Source organism: Sciurus vulgaris (genome assembly GCF_902686455.1).
Source record: "Sciurus vulgaris genome assembly, chromosome: 8".
NCBI lineage: Eukaryota > Metazoa > Chordata > Mammalia > Rodentia > Sciuridae > Sciurus > Sciurus vulgaris.
In genome coordinates, this window is record NC_136468.1 from 38,350,197 (window position 1) to 38,368,384 (window position 18,188).

Sequence of the window (18,188 nt, forward strand, 5' to 3'; positions counted from 1 at the left end):
AGGAAAGAAATGCATGTGTTTACCAATCCTTGGAAGACAGTTTGAACATTATGGAAAGGGCCATTTCCATATCTTTATCTATGTATATCTCTGTCTATCTAAAACTGGACTCATATATATATATTTCTAACCCATATATGAATCTCTTGGTGAAATTCCTGACTTGCTTGTGACCCTGGCATTCTAGCATACCTGCTTTCAGAGTGAGGGGAGTGGGGTTCTGCAGACAGGAAGACAGGCATCACCTTCATTTTTGAAATGGAGGTAAAAACAGGCCCAAGTTTGGATTGGCCTATAGGTGGTAGGTCCCAGGGTGGGAGACTGAGGAAAAGCTGACAGTCTTTTCTGCCCCTAGAATCAAGGGAAGGCTGCAGAGAGCTTCTTAAATGAGAAAACAAACAACAAAAATCGGGTAGTAATTGTGGAAAAAGGGAGTGAGCAGGCGTGTTTGCTCATCTGTCTTCTGAGTTCACTGCTGAACTCTAGAACCTAGAAGATTTTCCACCACAGAACACATGCTCAGAATATATGGGTTGGATAACAGGGGCACAGTGAAGCTCTGCTGAGGGACTCAGAGACTCCTATTGAGACCCAAGAACACACAGGGGTAATGATGGCAATTTTTATGGTTTTCAAGTAGTGTCTGTCAATTTCTGGTATAGACAGAGGTTGAAAGACAATATAAATTTCTGGTTCTGAAAGCAGGTATACTAGAATGCCAGAGCCACAAGCAAGTCAGGAATTTCCACAAGAGATTCAAATCTGGATTAGAAAAAAAAAAAAAAATATATATATATATATATATATATGTTATGTATACATGGGAGTTCAGTTTTAGATAGACAGAGATATACATAGATATAGATACTTTTGTTTTCTAGATCAATTGGAATTCAAGAGTCAGGGGCTCCTTCTTATTCCTAAACGTGTATTTTTTGAAAGTAGTACAAAAAAAAAAAAAAATCAAAGGTACTTGATTAAAATATAAAATCTAAAAAAAAAAAAAATTCCTGCTATACCACTCCTTGGTGAGCATACCACCAAATATTTTAACATTAATATTGTAACAGCCCAATTCACAATAGCCAAGTTATAAAATCAGCCTAGATATCCATCAACAGGTGAACAGATAAAGAAAATGAGGTATATATACACAACAGAATGTTATTCACTTGTAAAGAAGAACAATTTAAGTCATTTGCAGGAAAATGGGTGGAACTGTAAAACATATGTGTTATGTGTAATAAGCCAGACACAGTCAAGTATCATTATGTTTTCTCTTATTTATGGAAGCTAAAGGGAAAGCAGGGTGGGGTAAAGGGGGTATCATGAAAGTAGAAGGGAAACCATTAGGATAGAAGAGGAGCAGGGAGAGGGAGAAGGCGAGGGTAAAGACAGGTATTAGGAGTAAGACTGACCAAATTGTTAAACGCGGATATGAAGATGCCACCATGAAATCCACTATTCTGTGTAATTCGTATGTACAAATAAATACATTTTAAAAAATAAAATAAGGTTTCTCTAGAGACTAGCGCACAGGCCAGGATATATGCCAAACCCTTAATAAATACCTGTTGACTTGATGAGATTCATTTGTATGGCCTGAGGTAGAGATGGCTTGTGCCTTTACTTTGACGTTTCCTGTCACTCCATAGAACACATTTTCTAGGAGATATCTACCATAGTTATTGAAATGTTCTTTCTAAAATAACTGTTCCTCTGTCATTCCAAACTGCAATTTCTGCATCCTTCACTGAGCATAATTATTAGGAAAAAAATAAACTTCAACTTCTAGTGTCAACTTTAAATTATGTTATGCTATGGGGATATTATTCCCCAAGAGGTCCAGTTCCTCCCCTTTGATTTCCCAAGAGAAGTCAGAGTAGAACTTTAGGCAGATTTAATATGTCTTTGGAAAACTAGTATATTAATCCATTTTGCTCTTTTCTTTCAATTATCTTCACATTTCCCTTAAACTCTGGGATTTCTCAATCTTCTGAAACACAACTACTATTTATGTGTATGAATATTTTTCTCCTTCCAAATGGGGAGGAGGATTAATTTCCCTGAGCAAACTGTTTTATAATTATTCTATTTTATTCTTTTAATTGCCTCCTACTTCCACTTGAGAGGATGCCTACCACCTTCCATTTTCCCTTCGGTCAAGTTTACAAGAGGACGGGAAGCCAGTACAAATTACCAGAGTCCCGTGCTTGGAAGGGAGCCCCAGGCCACACTATGTTGCATATCAATTCAAATCCCGTCAGAAGATCTGCCCGAGAGCCCTGGGAAAAAAATGTTTCACCAGGTTGTTGATTTGAAGAGTTTGCTCTGTTTTCTCGCACTTATTTATGGAGAGTTATATAAAGATAACCCAGATGGTGTCATACAAAAACCACCAAGTCAGTTTTTTCCATTCTTCTGTATATTCTAGCATTGCTAACTATATATTTGTAAAAGTATGGCATTAAAATGTAAGCGTAAACACAACAATTACTTAGGAATCTTCTATTTAATATAGTTTTTTTTAAAGGTGGAATTTTGGATATTTCCTCCATTACCATTTCAATTTAAAGCAAACAAAAATTCTGCTGACAAATAATCTGTGTTCTCCACATTGTTAAAACTACACAGAAATGTAAATTTTTCAAATAAGTTGTTATAAAAAGAATTATTTTCACTACAAAGAATGCTTAGGATGCAATGGGACAAGAGCAGGTACTTCTGGACTTTCTGGTGTGCTGTGGACACAAAATATTTTTAAATTTGTAAAACAAAATACACAGGGTACTTAAGGTAACCAATTATGTCAAAAATAGTTTTAACATTAAGAGTTGAGATACAATAAATATGTACTTCTTTTTAAGTACTCTAATAGCCAGCTCTAATGGTAATCTGATAACTATTATAAATTTAATGATGAACACAAACAATATTTCATGTTTTCTATAATTGTAATATGATATGAAAATATTAGAGATAAAGTCACAGGTACTACTAATGCTACTGCGGTTTACTGTCTGCAGGTATAATTGACCGAAATACTAAATTTCATTTAAGATTTAATTGTTGATGAAATTAAGTAGTCCCCCCCCCCCACTCGGCCATTTAAGTCATATACACTCTACCACCACCACCACCACCAAGGCTTAGACCCCTAAGCTAGAGGGTCATAAGTTATCCTTTGAACAGCTTCCTACCATGCTGGACTTAAATTTTATATATAGAATACACACACACACACAGACACACACACACAGACACACATACACACACACACACACACACACACACACAAATTCACCTTGCTACTGTGAGCTCCTCTCTATCCTATTTCACACTATACCAGTTGAGAATTATATAGCTCTTAATTATATGAGGTTCTCAAACTATAATAGTTTAACACTAAGTATTTTAAAAAGTGAAAACATTTAAAAGAGAACCTTGCATTTCTAGTATTTCAAGATTTCTGTTACTTCAATTAGCTTTGGGAGTCAGGCAGGATCATTTGGGAATGTAATTAAAAAAAAAACCTAGAAATAGCTAAGTAACTATGTATTTTGAAAGAATAGAAATCAATTCAAAATACCCTAAGAATCTAATTCAATAGAGAAAAAAAATTATTGTTGAAAAAGCCTTGAGTCTTAGATAGGGATTTTTGGAGCTATTCTTTCAGGTTTTGTACCTATACTCAAAAACATACAAGCTAAAAATGAAACAAGTATTAGCACATATAATGGAAAATGTCATGAATCACTTCCTTTTTGATTCCTACAAATTGTAATAAATAACTAAATAAAATCATGAAAAATTTTCAATTGAAACAGGTAAAGAGAAAAGAGGGAGCAAAAGAAAAATAAATGAAAAAAGAAGAAGGTGAGATGACAGAGAGAGGGGGATTAAAGACAGAGAGATACAAAAGGTACATTCTAGACTAACCACCAAAACTGTGGTGTGGCAGACCAAGCCTCCATAGATGAACGCTCCTCTTACCACAGATCAAAGCATTCTGCACACGATGATATGGTTTGCTTCTCTTCCTTCAAAATATTCTTTTTTAAAAACTCCATATTAAATTCTCAATTTTTAAACATTTTCTTATCTATTTGGCCAAGAAAGTAGCAGGGTTTTTATACAGAGAGATAGAAGTATATGTGTGTGGGGCACACAAAAAAGGAATTTAAAGGATGTAGTAATAAAACTCTAGGGGAAAAACAGGAAACTTATGGAGATGCAAAAGACAATAATAATAAAACATATATAATATAATAAATATAGTATCATAAAGAAAATGTTCAATTAAAGAAAAAGGAACATGAAGAAATTCACAAGTTACAATCTTCTTTTTCTTGCAGATTACCAATAGGCAGACCACATGGCCTTTGGACATGAATGAAGGTATGAGTTGCACATCAGTCTATTTCTTTACTTCAAGAGATGATTTAAATATACTTACTCTTCTACCTACAAAAATGCAACTCATTTTTAAAAGTAAAATACATTAGCTATATGATAAAATTTAATCTAAAATAAAATACAAAATCTAACAAAATAGTTATGATTGTGAGCATTTGAGATACTTTTGCTATAGATGGTTACCTCAAACATTTGAAGGAAACTATATTCAATGAACAATACTCTGACACTGTTTTTCTCTAGGATATTCTTTATAAGCTGCAAGACACACATGAGTCATCAGTTAGTTTTGTCAGAAGATTCAAAACATCCTACACATCTGGTGTCTTTTCCCAAACGCTTCCTCCTTTGAATTGTGATGTTATGTAGTGTCTAGTGCCATTGCTGTAGCCAAGAAATACCATCTGAAATCCTTCTACAGTGCATGGAAACTTTTAGCAGATTCAACATCATTCCAAATGGCACAATATTTGCTTGGGGAGAGAGTCTCCGAAATTTAAATCTACTATGCCAAATCCTGCCAGTCATTTGAAAGATTTTGAATCATTCGGAAGATTCCACATCCTCGACATCTCCCCTTTACTAGTTCATTACCAACAACAGTCAATCAGTAAATCCCATTTCAAAAAACATTCCTCTTTACCTCCTAGCCCTTCTACTCTTCCCTTTCAGGAACACCTGGAATGAAATAACCTAGACTTGCCATCTTCAAATCTTTCTCTTCTCGTTTTTTTTTCTCCCTAGAATCCACTTCAATCAGATTCTGTCCTCATCACAGACTAGAAGTTTGAATGTCACTAGTGACCTCCAAACTGACTTCAGTGACCACTTCTGATTCATCTCCTTGGACTTCCCACTTGTACTTGACCCATGATCACTCCCTTCACTTTAAAACTCTCTTCATTTGGTTTCTAAGTTGCCCCTCTCTACTATTTCTGAGCACTTTTTTCATGATTCCTCTTCATTGGTAGACATTCACATAATGAAGTGGCACAAGGCTCAGTTCTTGGAATGCCTCTATACTTTATCAAGTTCCTTGGCAATAGCTCTTAAACGTGCACTCATATTAGAATTATATGGGGAACTTCCTAAAGGTGTGATTCCTTGGACACTCCATTCCAAGAAAATCAAAATCATGATCTCTGAAGACCAAGCCATGAGTTTTACTTTACTCTCTACTCCCTTTTCCCAAAAGCAATTATCCTTAGCACCCAAAAGCCAGGGCTGAGAACCTTAGCCCCAGGTGATCCCAGGCCCGAAGCATTCTGCACACTGATGACTCACCAAACACATCTCAGACGCAGAGCTTTCCTGTGAACTCCAACCTCCCTAGCCACCTATCCCACATCACCACCTATATAGATAAAGGTAGCTCAAATCCAACGTGTTCAAAACCAAACTGATATTCCCCCTAGAAACCAAACCATGTTCTACCCATAGTCTAATGTCTTAGTTAATGAAAACTCAATTCTTTCTCGGGCCAAAAAAATGAGACTCATTCTTTATTCCTCTGTTTCTCTCACAATAAAATCCCCCTTTTCAGAAAATCCTGTTCCACCTTCAATAAATACCCTTATGTGGCCGTGTCTCATCACCTTCATCACTGTCACCCTGACCCAGTCCTGTCACCTCCCTCCTGAATCATTACTTCACTCTTAGAGTAGGACGCCCTTCTTTGGTCCTTGGGTACCTGTAGTCTACTGTCAGCACAAATGACAGGAGATGATTAAAACTGGTGAGCCTGGGTATGTTAGCCATCTATTCAATACCTGTACCAGCCTTATCTCAAAATCAAAAACCTTGCAGATTCATTAGGCACCACTTTAACTGATCACTTCTTAGAAAGATTTGATTCCTTGGATCTGAAAACATCCAATCTCTTCAGTTACCTCTAAAATAAAACAAGTACTAACAACATTTTCTTTCCTTTCTTACAAACTTGGAAAACTGCTGATCCCCAATGCAACCAGGCTCAGAGATGGGCCTTTTAGGCAATGACTGGGGCTCTAACCTTATCAGTGCATTAATCCATTTGTAGGATTAATACATTTATAGCTGAATGAACTATGCTTTGTAACTGTAGGCCAGTGAGACATGGCTAGAGGAAGTAGCGGTATGCCCTTGGGGACAATATCTTGTTTCTGGCTCCTTGCACACTCTCCATCTCTCTCTCTTCTTCCTATCCATCATGAATTCAGCAAATTTCCTCCGCCAGACCCTTCCACAATGATGTTCTGCCTTTCCTCAGGCCCAGACAATGGGGTTGATGAATCAGACTGAGGCCTCTGAAACTGAGCCAAAATAAATCTTTCCTCCTCTAAGTTGTTCTTATCATATATTTTGATCGCAGTAAGAAAAAGCTGGCTAAAACAGGTTCCTTATTCATTGTTCCTATACTTTCATAATAAGTATGTGTTTACCTATTTGTTTTATTTCTTATACTACATGATACACAAAAGCTCTCAGTGAATTCAATTAAGAACCTTATGAATATAAAGTATAAGAAGCTATCGACTTCCATCAATGTGTGGTCCAGAACACAGAATTCAGAAATGAGGAACTTTAGGATCATAAGGCCTGTCAATGCCTTGCATTCAAAGGCAATTAATGCTCCTGGAATGAGGGGGGAGTAGGAACTTGAGAGCAGCTTTTTAATCCCCAAAGGTTACATTTCCTCATACCAAGTCATTCCATAGAAGTTACTCAGAAGTCTTCTAAGACTAACCATCCATACAACCCATGCAGAGCAGAACCACTGAGGTCAACAACTCAGCAAATGCTTCTCTCATTGCTCAGTTCTGCTTTTAGGTGTGTGCATTCACTATACTTCAGTGCACCGAACTCAAGATCTAAATTCTAAAGAATTGTAGGCTGGCTTGTCTAAAAGGTCTTATTACTTTCAACCTTTTTCTCTCTCCTGGATCTTTTCCATTCAAATGTAAACACACTCAAATCTTTCCCATCTTGAAACAAAATAATATAAACAAACAACAACAAGAACAACAAAACTAAACTAAACACAAGCTGCTTCACTTCTGCCCTGGAATTAGGCATTTCTAGAAGTGTTGTCATCCATGTTTCCTTCCACTGAATAACCCACATCATTCTGGCTTGTCCAAGAAAATGATCCTTAATAAGTACACTAAGTGACGTCCATGATGCTAAATAAAACAGAATTATTTCAGAGCTAATCTTACTGAACCTGTCAACAATATCTGGTGCACTTTAGGACTGCCCTCTTTCTTTTCTTAGAACTTTTTTCTGAGCCTCCTGGACAACTCGCTGAGGTTTGAGTCCCTTTTCACCTTTCTTACTGATTCCTCTCAGCCATCTTCCTCCTGTCTGCACGCTGACCTCTCCTGGAGGCTGCCCTGTCAGTGTAGCCTTACTCTGATTACTTTCTCTCTGACCCTCTCTCCTGAGAAAAGCCTGAACTTTCCATGGGATTGACTTTCAAGCCTGCATGTGGGCCCACACTCCTATCCCACCAAACTGGCTGCCCGCCAGTGACCCCTGAGTCACTCAGATCTCAGCCACTTGACCTTTTCTCTTAAATCTCTACTTGAGAAATCTTAAGATGTGCCATTAAAAATATTTCCTCTGTGGGAACAAATATCAGTAAGTTTCTTGGTTCTGAACCTTCTCTCAAGTTCTAATGGTATATTTCCAAATGTATTTTGGAGCTCTCCTCTTAGACTGTGTATCATCATTTCAAATTGAATGATTCTAAAGCAACTCATGATCAGCTACCAATTTCCTTCGGCTATTCCTTCTGATTTCTTAATTTCCTGTCACTTTCCCAGCTAATTTAACTGGAATATTAATGACAGTCTTACTCAATATGCATATCTGACTGCTATTCCGGTTTTATCTAGAATTCATGCTGGGCCAGGACCCCCTCATTCTATTCTGAACCCTGAAGACAACTTAGAGGTCCGCTACTGCGGACTTTTGGGACTGAAAGCCAACTTGCTGCTATGCCTACATAGTGCTATTTCACATTTTAACAAAAAAGGCTACAGTCTCCAGTTGCCATCACCAATGCATTAAAAAATAGGGTCATAGATTTACTCAATCCTTTCCATTTAGCATATTATTATTCCCTGATTCTAAACAGCCTCTTTACTGAAGCACCCCACACCCTAAAGCTTCCTGGCCAATCTATCTGTATCGCCATTGTTTTATTTCCTCCCCACCCATTCCCTGAGTGAATGTTAAGTTAATTCAGATTGTTAGAGCAATAGCCTAAGACAGCTTGGCAACAAAACCAAAACTCAGAAGTGCAGAAGGTGGAGTCCATATGCAGTTGGCGACTTCTATCTCTTCTTTATGATGGTCTGCAAAGCCCTGGGTTATTGTAAGAGAGGACCTCTGAGAGTTGAGGTATACTTTGAGTATCTTTATGTTTCAACATTAAATTATATATATTTCATAATCCTGTCAACCTTTTCTTTACTCTTCATCGAATGAATGAGTATGAGAGTCCAAATTACATTGTTAAGCTATTTTCCTAAACTCTAAAGGAAGTGTATTTAAATGTTTACTTTCAGCTCTGCAGAAACACTTGCGATTTGTAAATACTCCTGATAATTGCTTTAATTTTTTAGGAAAGCTGATTAAATATTTCAAGCAAACAAAAGCAAAGTCTTATATGTGCAGAATGATTTATACTTTGACATTGTCTACTTTGCTCATGTATACTTCTATACACACACACACACACACATAAACACACTACACGACATTGTTGTATTTCTGTTGTTCCATTTAAGAATGTTGGCCGAACAGTAAAATTTGTTAAAATCTTATTTTCCATAGGATAGGCAAATATTGCATTGGAAAGTATAATTCTCAGCCTTTCTCCCACACCATTATTCTCACATGGACTGGAAGACACTGTGCTTGATAAAAAGAACCAAGCAGAACAAAACAAAACATCATCCAGACAAATGAACGATTTGGAGGAATGCAGCCACACATATCTTGCCAAAGTTACTGAAAATTTATTTCTAGGAGCTCTGATGATAGTGCTGTGGACACATCATGAAGTACTACTGTACTTCCTCTAAAATACTGGCACTCCTGCAATCATAGGCAAACTAAGGTTTCTTTTTTTTAATGGGGAAAAAATGAATATAACATTCTGCTGATACTAAGAACAGACAACTTAATGTCATATCTTTCTAGCTTTGTTTCCCCTGGTTTTACAACTCGGGAGTGTGTAGTTGTCTGAAAACCAGTTGAATAAAGAAGAAACCTGACTGGTCGGTGACAGTCTCTAGAGGGTCTTCTGCACCCTTCCTACTGACACTGAGGCACAGAGAGGTGAAGCAGCCTTCCCAGGGACACATCACTGTTCTGTAAAATCAATCTGTGAACACAAGCAGGCTGGTTACAGAGTCTGTGTTTTGTAAACTAGACCATTACCTCTATGTGACTAAAACTGAGATGTCCCTAGTCACTGCTACATACACAGAGCCCTTCACTCTCCAAACACAGAATTTATGGTCAATAATACATTAAAATCGGCTATGTATTTCTCTATATATACTAAATCTAGAATATCAAGTGTGGAGAATCAACTGTCATTGAAACTATTCTTGAAAAGTATAAAATCTCTTTGCAAAATATTTTTGTTGAAAGCTATTTTTTACAAAACTATACAGCTATAAATGGCATGCCTAAAACATATTAGGATTTACCATTTCTATCATAAGAAAAATGTCTTAGAGTCTAATGAAAACCCTTGGCAATTTGAATATTATATGATACTAAATTATACTATAATTACTTCAAAGGTCAAGAATTTTACACATTTAGTCTTAAAACTCTCCACCTGGGTGATGCAATCAGAAAATTTAAGTATGTATGAAAATATTTAATTATACAAAACAAGTAGAAATCTACTAATTTAATAACCTTTAAGTAAAATGTGCAGTATTTTCCCACATGAATATTTTCTTTCCTCTAGTGCAACAAAGGAATTTTTTAAAAGAGTTTTTTAAAAATTTTTTTAGTGAATATGAGCACATATTTTATTTTCCAGTGCTGGTTTCAAGGAAGAGCAGGATAAAGTGGTTTGGAATAAAGTATTATATTACTTATTAACTCATGGGAAACTCTGTGAAGCTATTCTACTCAGTACTACTTTGAATTTACAAAAAAAAAAAAGAAAAAAGGACTCAGAGACCCAATTCAACATTTTCAGGAAAACACAGTCTAGAAGGGAAGAGAAACAAATATGGAGTGCAAGGTGAGAGCTGTTTTTAAAATATTCACAGAATGGCTTCAAGAAGGCAAGCATATAAACAGTAGCTCCCTCCCTGGCTCTCTCATCATTAACATCTGAGGTGACCTTGCCATGGCCAGTAATTTACCTTTTCTCCAAGAAATTTAGTAAAGCAAATAGCAAACAGTTTGGGAGCATGAGCTATGGAAACAGAATGTCTGCTTTTCAACCACAGTTTCACCTTATGCCAGCTGACTTCAGTGGCTTCCGTGAAGCCTCTCTGCCTCAGTTTCCTCACTTATACTTTTTATTTTATTTTTTTTTTGTGGTGCTGGGGATTGAACCCAGGGCCTTGTGCTTGCGGGGCAGGCACTCTACCAACTGAGCTCTATCCCCAGTCCCTCACTTATACTTTGATAATTACATACAGTTCACAGTATGGCAGTGCTATTGGGAGGATAAAAAGATTCCACATGAGCAAGGCAGGTGGAACAGTTTCTGGTACACTGACGCTATTCTCTAAGTATATGAACCAATGAAGCTTCCAGAGGCAGACCAAGGGCAAGCATGTTGGCACTCAGGCCTTAGGTAACCCACAAAGACATTTAAAAATATTTCACCAATCCACGCACTCAATTATGTGGCTTGCTCGATCCTTCCCCGTATACAAACAACAGGCCCACACCCAAACAGGGCTTTCCACCTTAGTCAGGGAGGGCACTCTGCTCTTAATGAATCATTATGAAAAAGTTAAATAAGCTAATTCCATACTCTGAATCAGAAAGATGACCCTCAAGGGGTCAATATTTTTTTATGTGCAACACAAAATTCATAAGCACCATGTGACCAAAAATAACATACATTGTCAAAGTGGGCCTGATTAGTGGGCTGAGTTTGAGATTTTCAGTTAATATTATTTTGGAATTTGTTTTCTCACTTGCTTCAGAAGAGCAGGAACAGATGATGAAGATTAAGGAAAAAGGAAAACACAACTGAAAAATGTCTAACCATTAAATCCTCCCACTGTCATTACATTTTTAAAAACAATTCCTATCCGTTTTTATTCATGCAATCATTCAAATCTGTTCATAGCATCTTGTTTAGGCCCACAGGCCTCCTGAAGTCAGGTACCGTTCCAGTTCACCAAAACCATCTCTGCCATTGTCCAGCGCATGTCTTACATGGCTTCTCATCTAGGGACTATTCTGAAGAGCAAGAGATCTGTCTCAAAAGGGAAGCAGCTTTGCTGTAAAAGAAATCACAAAATCCCAAGCCAAACTTAATTTTCAAAATTACCTAATCTAAATCCTTTGTTTTGTAGAAAAACCAAGTCCCCCCAACTAGTTGATGATGTTCTTCCTCTTAATATGTCATCTATCAGCTCAGCGAATTAATTGCTTGTTTTCTTTGTTATTATAGCACATTGGCAGAGAATAAATTTAACTTCAAAATTGAAAGTCAATGTCTGTTTCATTCTACCATTCTAAGGAAATAACAAAAATTTAAAGCATAACCTTAAATATGGCAAAAATCATGAAGACATTTAACTTTGAGAAAATATGAAACAGGCCAATAGAAGTTTAGTTGAGATTCAAGTGATCACAAAAGAAACTGACAACTGGCTAAATTCTATACCCTAACAGTGAAGACCTGGATTGTACTTTATACAATACATTTAGACACCTTGTTTTGTTTTTTATTTTTTTTTCATACTCCTTATGCCCCAACTCAATTTGTAATGTTATTTTGTGATAAGAGCAGATCACAAGGGACTCTTCCTAACCAGATCTTTGTGGTCAGTCATAAGTAAGAGTGGGAGTCAGGGAGAAGGGGAAGAGGGCAAGATGGAGGGGAGGTGAAACAAAAGAGGGAGAGGGAGAGGGAGAGGAAGAATAGAACTGTATTTCATTTCCATAATGTTGATTTTCATCCTTCTTCATGAGTTACTTATGAAGCTGCATTCTTACATTAGAAATAAATTCAGACATGATATTAAAAGCAAGCAATAATGAAAAATTCCATAAGCTATTTCAAGTTGGACTGATATGCAAATGTTATCATTCTTTAATACTAAAATAAGTAAATATCAAATGGAAAATAAGAGGCTAGGGAGGTAATAAGTAAATTCAAATGTATAAAACAAGTAGATTTCAATTGCATTCAATTATTTCACCCAATCACTGAGAAGTGAAGATCCTCTAAAGAAAATTGCATTGCCTTCCCAACTCCTTGGAGAGCCAGTTTAGTTAACAGCCTACCTATACTTCAGAGATGACCACACGGCTTACATGTCAAACTCATTTTAAAATGTCAATCATGTCCCTTTCAATCTAATTAGTTTGGAAAGTAGTGTCACTGACCTGGAACTATGCAGACCATTTATTATCATATCATTTGATCAAGCTAACACTTTGCCTCAGTTGAGTTTAAGACACCTGTAGCCAAAATGTAATATCCTTTTCTCCCACTTATTACAGGTAACTCTCAATACAATTTTCTATTTACAACTCAATTTATCTCCATGAAAAGGCATGACCAACTTCATAGAGGCATCCCATAGAATTCTCTTTATTCAGGACTTCATGGAAATTAAAATTAAAAGGTATAGGGAAAAAGCATAAACACACAAACACACACACAGAGGTACACATGAACACATGCACACACACACACACACACACATGCCAGATATATATAACAGATTCAAGATTTTAGATTCCCAAGAAGAACTAACAGGAGAAAGGAAGAAAAGCACAGGACCAGGGATAACCTGGGAGAAATGTGATATCTTAACTATGGAGATATTTCTTTCTTTGATATGATACAACGAACCACATAAAAAGTGTGTGTAGGTTAATGGTCATCATATGAATTTGTTTTATAGTAAAGAAAAACTCTCTCAGGTTCACAGGATTTAACCTGACTTTAACCTGGCCAAGGGCAAGATGAGGTAAAACCAGGGAGGTAATAACTAGCTCCCCAGAGGTCAAAGAGCACAGCCCAAGCATGTCCACAGGAGGAGATAAGGGCAGAGCACAGTGAGGCTGAATAGGGCAGGGTGATGGCAGCAGGGAAACTGCAGACAGTCCGCAAGGGACAGAGATCACCTGGTCTACTCCCTGACAAGAGCAAGAAAATTACCCAATCTTTTTCTCATTTGAGCTTTGCATATTTAAGAACTGATTTGCAAGACAAAAATACAGGCAGGTAATCTTATCTCTAAAGTACAGAAAAACATATTGCATCAAGAACGGGAAAAATACTCACACACGCTTATATATGCCACCAAAATGTTATATTCATATTTTTAAATGTGGCATTAAAAAAAAAGATAGCAGTTATAGTTAAAGTAATGATGACTGGCTCTAGAAGATGATAGTCTAAAAGCAGGTGTCAGCTTTCAATTCTTCCTTCAATCCTGTACTTTCCTGTGAGGAAGTGAAGTAGCATTTTACCAAACCTCTTGTTTGAGGGATAAACAAGAATTTTCAATCATGTTTGCTTGATCAGATCAGTACCAGTGAATATGATTTACATCAGGTCAAATGTAATAAGCATCTTTCTCACACTTACCTTCAGGTGAAGAACCTGTCTTTTGGGAAAAGACAGCATTTACGTTACTCTTCTTACTGATATCATTGTTTACAGACAAGCTGGACTGAATTTTTCTATGCACTTTTTGGGAAACAGGAGCTGAGAGTTTACGATTATCTGCAGATGTGTGTTTGGCCCCGTGGTGAATTCCATTTCCGTTGCTCAGATTCGTGTGGCCTCCGTTCTTCATCTTGACTATTTCCTCCTCGCTGGGTTCCTCCTGTGCTGAAGTCTGCAGCTGGGGCGAGCGCCGAGGTTGGGCTAAATTAAAACACAGGAAAGAGTATCTATTTCAGAAAAGAAATTACCATTTTCCAATCACAAACATGCACTCACTAATCAAGATTTGAGGTTTTACTCATGACACTAAACCTGAAAAAGAAAATAGAGAGGGAGAAGGAAGGAAGATCAATAAAAAGAAAAGTGGAAGCATGGTCATCGAAAGTCACTATATACAAGGATATAAAAAGTCGAGCAGAAAAAATTTTATTGTTGCATTTCTAGAAGATATTTAAGAAGTCAGAAATACGAAAAAGTAATTCAGGATTTATTCAGCAAAAGTCGATTCTTTTCTAAATGTGGGAACCTTCTTGGGCACTGTAGACACAGTATTATCCAGATACTCCTAATAATGATAAACTATTTAATTATCTTTTGAAATAAAGGAACAATGAATTCAGGCATGCAAACCTGAACAATAAAAAGAGAAATATATTCTTTATTTTTCAATTCCAAAACCTTGAGAAGAAAATCTTTTCTATATTTATTCATTAATTTGATTTTAAAATAAACAGTTTATGAAAAGTAAGGAAAACAAGAAAAGTCCTTTAAACTGAAACAACACTGGCCGTTAGAAATACTGCCATTTGGGTCAGCACCCAGCTAAGAATGCCCACTTACCCTTCTCAAGCAACTTGACACTGAAGTTCTGGCAAAAGCAATCAATAAGTGTTATGGTTTGGATGTGAGGTGTCCCCCAAAAGCTCACGTGTGAGACAATGTAAGAAGATTCAGAGGAGAAATGATTGGATTTTAGAGTCTAAATTCAATGAGTGAATTAATCCCCTGATAGGGATTGACTGAGTGGTAACTGAAGTAGTAGGATGTGGATGGAGGGGGTGGGAATTGGTGGTGTGACTTTGGGGTATATATTTGTATCTGGCAACTGGAGACCCCTCTTTCTCTGCTTTCTGATCACTATGTGAGCTGCTTCCCTCTGCCACTCTCTTCTGCCATGGTGTTCTGCCTCACCTCCAGTCCCAAAGACTGGAACAAGCCTTCTATGGACTAAGACCTCTGACACTCTGAGCCCTCAAATGAAATTTTCCTCCCCTAAATTGTTCTGGTCAGATCTGTTAGTCATATCAAAAAGCTGACTAAAAGGGGGTAAAAATTAAGTCTGCATTCTGGAAAGGAAGCAATGATATTGCAGGGATACGCACAGATTCAAATGTTATGGAATATTCTAAAACAACATACATTCACAAAAATTAAGATTTTAGCAAGATTTATACAGGATCAACCACATAATAATCAGCAATGTTTCAATATGCCAACAGTAGTCAATCAAGAAATATATAAGAAAAATTACTCTTTACCCTGACAATAGAAATGAAAAAAAAAAAAAAAAAAAAGATCTTCCCCAAAATAAAAACGTAAACCTGCTAAGTATCAAGAATTAAACTAAGAAAAAGTGGGCAGAGATTTTTATGGTTAAAAAAAATGACAAAACATTACTGAAAAGTATAAAATAGACCCAAATAAATGGAGAGTATAAATATATTAATTCTGATATATTAATTCTTTTCAGTTTACTTAGTTAATGTAATTCTTACTAACGTTCCCAACAGGCTTGTTCATGGAACTGGAAATACTGATTCAAAAATAAGGGAGAGAAGTCAAGAACCACCAAGGAAATTTTGAGGACAACAAAGAGGGTGTTGGCACTTGATTATTAGATATGAAATCTTAGTATGAAATCATGGTACAGCATTTGACCAGGCACAGACATATAAGCAAATGGAACAGTCAACTCCAAACAAGCAAAGGGACGAACATTCATGGGCATGTGTGCCTCATGCACAAAAATTCCAGATACAATAAATGCCCACATATGAAAAGCAAAACATTTAAAGGGAAAATATCAGAGACCATTTTAATAGCATGATACTAAGAAGGACAAGTGAATTTGATTCTTTGAGTAATTAATAATACAAGTAATGGTGAATATCTGTGCTGCCAGCACCACTGAATATACTGATTTTGGTAAATCCCTATATCTCAATCTGTGAGTCTTCTGCAGTTACAGAGAAGGCACTATGAGCTAGATTTTGTCACACTTGCATTCAAAAGGTGACCAATGCAAGGTGTCAGCCACCCTAGGGAGGTGGAGCCCCTCCATTTGGTGGAGAGGTCAAGTATGTTGGCTTGGCAGTGGGGTGCAGCTTCTGGTGTTCACTTCCTAAGAGACCAGTGCAACTGCTAGGAGAAAATGTAGGCCCAACACTCCCAACATGTTGGCTCAGGAAATGACTTCCTTAACAAGACTCCCATAGCTCAAGAAGTAAAATTTTAAGATGAATAAGTGGGATGGCATCAAATTAAAAAGCTTCTTCATAGCAAAGGAGACAATCAATAGAGCGAAGAGAGAGCCTATAGAATGAGAGAATGTCTTTGCCATCTGCTCCTCCTCAGATGGGGCATTAATAGCCAGAATATAAAAAGAACTCAAAAATCTTAACACCCCCAAAACAAGTAACCCAATCAATAAATGGGCAAAGTATATAGACACTTTTCAAAGAAGAACTACAGGGGCTGTGGATATAGCTCAGTTGGTAGAGTGCTTGCCTAGCATGCATAAGACCCTGGGTTCGATCCCCAGCATCACCAAAAAAGAAAAAAATACAAATGGTCAACAAATATATGAAAAAATGTTTAACATCTCTAGCAACTAGGGAAATGCAAATCAAAACTACTCTGAGATTTCATCTCACTCCAGACAGAATGGCAATTATCAAGAATACAAATAACAATAAATCTCGGCAAAGATGTGGGGGAAAAGGTACACTATTTCACTGCTGCTGGGACTGCAAATTAGTGCAACAACTCTGGAAAGCTGTATGGAGATTCCCCACCATTTGAACCAGCTATCCCACTCCTTAGTATATATTCAAAGGATTTAAAGTTAGCACACTACAATGACACAGTGACATCAATGTTTATAGAAGTGCAATTCACAGTAGCTAAGCTATGGAGCTATAGTAGGTGACCTTCAATAGATGAATAGATAAAGAAAATGTGGTACATATGCACAACAGAATATTACTCAGTCATAAAGAAGAATGATAGTATGGCATTTGTGGGTAAATGGACAGAACTGAAGACTATCATGGTACGCCAAATAAGCCAGTCCAAAAAAGTCAAAGTTCAAATGTTTTCTTTGATGCATAGAAGATAATTTAAATTAAGGTTGAGGGATTAAAATAAAGAATAGAAGAAAGATCCTTGGAGTAGACAAAGGGGAATGAAGAGAAGGGAGGAAGGATGGAATGGAGAAAGACAATGGAATGAATCTGATCTAACCTTCCTATGTACATATATGAATATACCACAGGAAATCTCACTATCATGTACATCCACAAGATACTAATTTAAAAAAACCTATAAATAAATAACAGAAAAATCAGCAAAGGAGAGGAAAGGAACTGGGGGAGGGAGGAGAGAAGGGAAAGAGGAAATACTAGGAAATGATACTGATCAAATTATATTATGTTGTGTGCATACACAAATATGTAGCAGTGAATTCCGCTATTACATACAATCGTAATGCACCAATTAGAAACATGGAAAAAATTAACCTGTACCTTGACTGAGTAGATCTTAAGAAAAGCTATAAATCATAGCTTTTCAACAACAACAACAACAATGAAAATCAGCAAGAACAAAAAAC

The 18,188-nt window shown here is 36.8% G+C and overlaps 1 protein-coding gene across 3 annotated transcripts in view; it reads right to left on the reverse strand.

The window, feature by feature from the left end:
* MDFIC (MyoD family inhibitor domain containing) overlaps positions 1-18,188 on the reverse strand; it is an 82,621-nt gene that overhangs the window by 13,819 nt on the left and 50,614 nt on the right. For all 3 annotated transcript variants that reach the window (XR_013765702.1, XM_079150920.1, XM_079150919.1), the window contains exon 4: positions 14,219-14,500. Coding sequence is in view for 2 of the 3 variants with exons in the window: in XM_079150920.1 (XP_079007046.1) it covers positions 14,219-14,500 (282 nt within the window). In the remaining variant the exon portion in view is untranslated. The remainder of the gene's footprint in view (positions 1-14,218; positions 14,501-18,188) is intronic.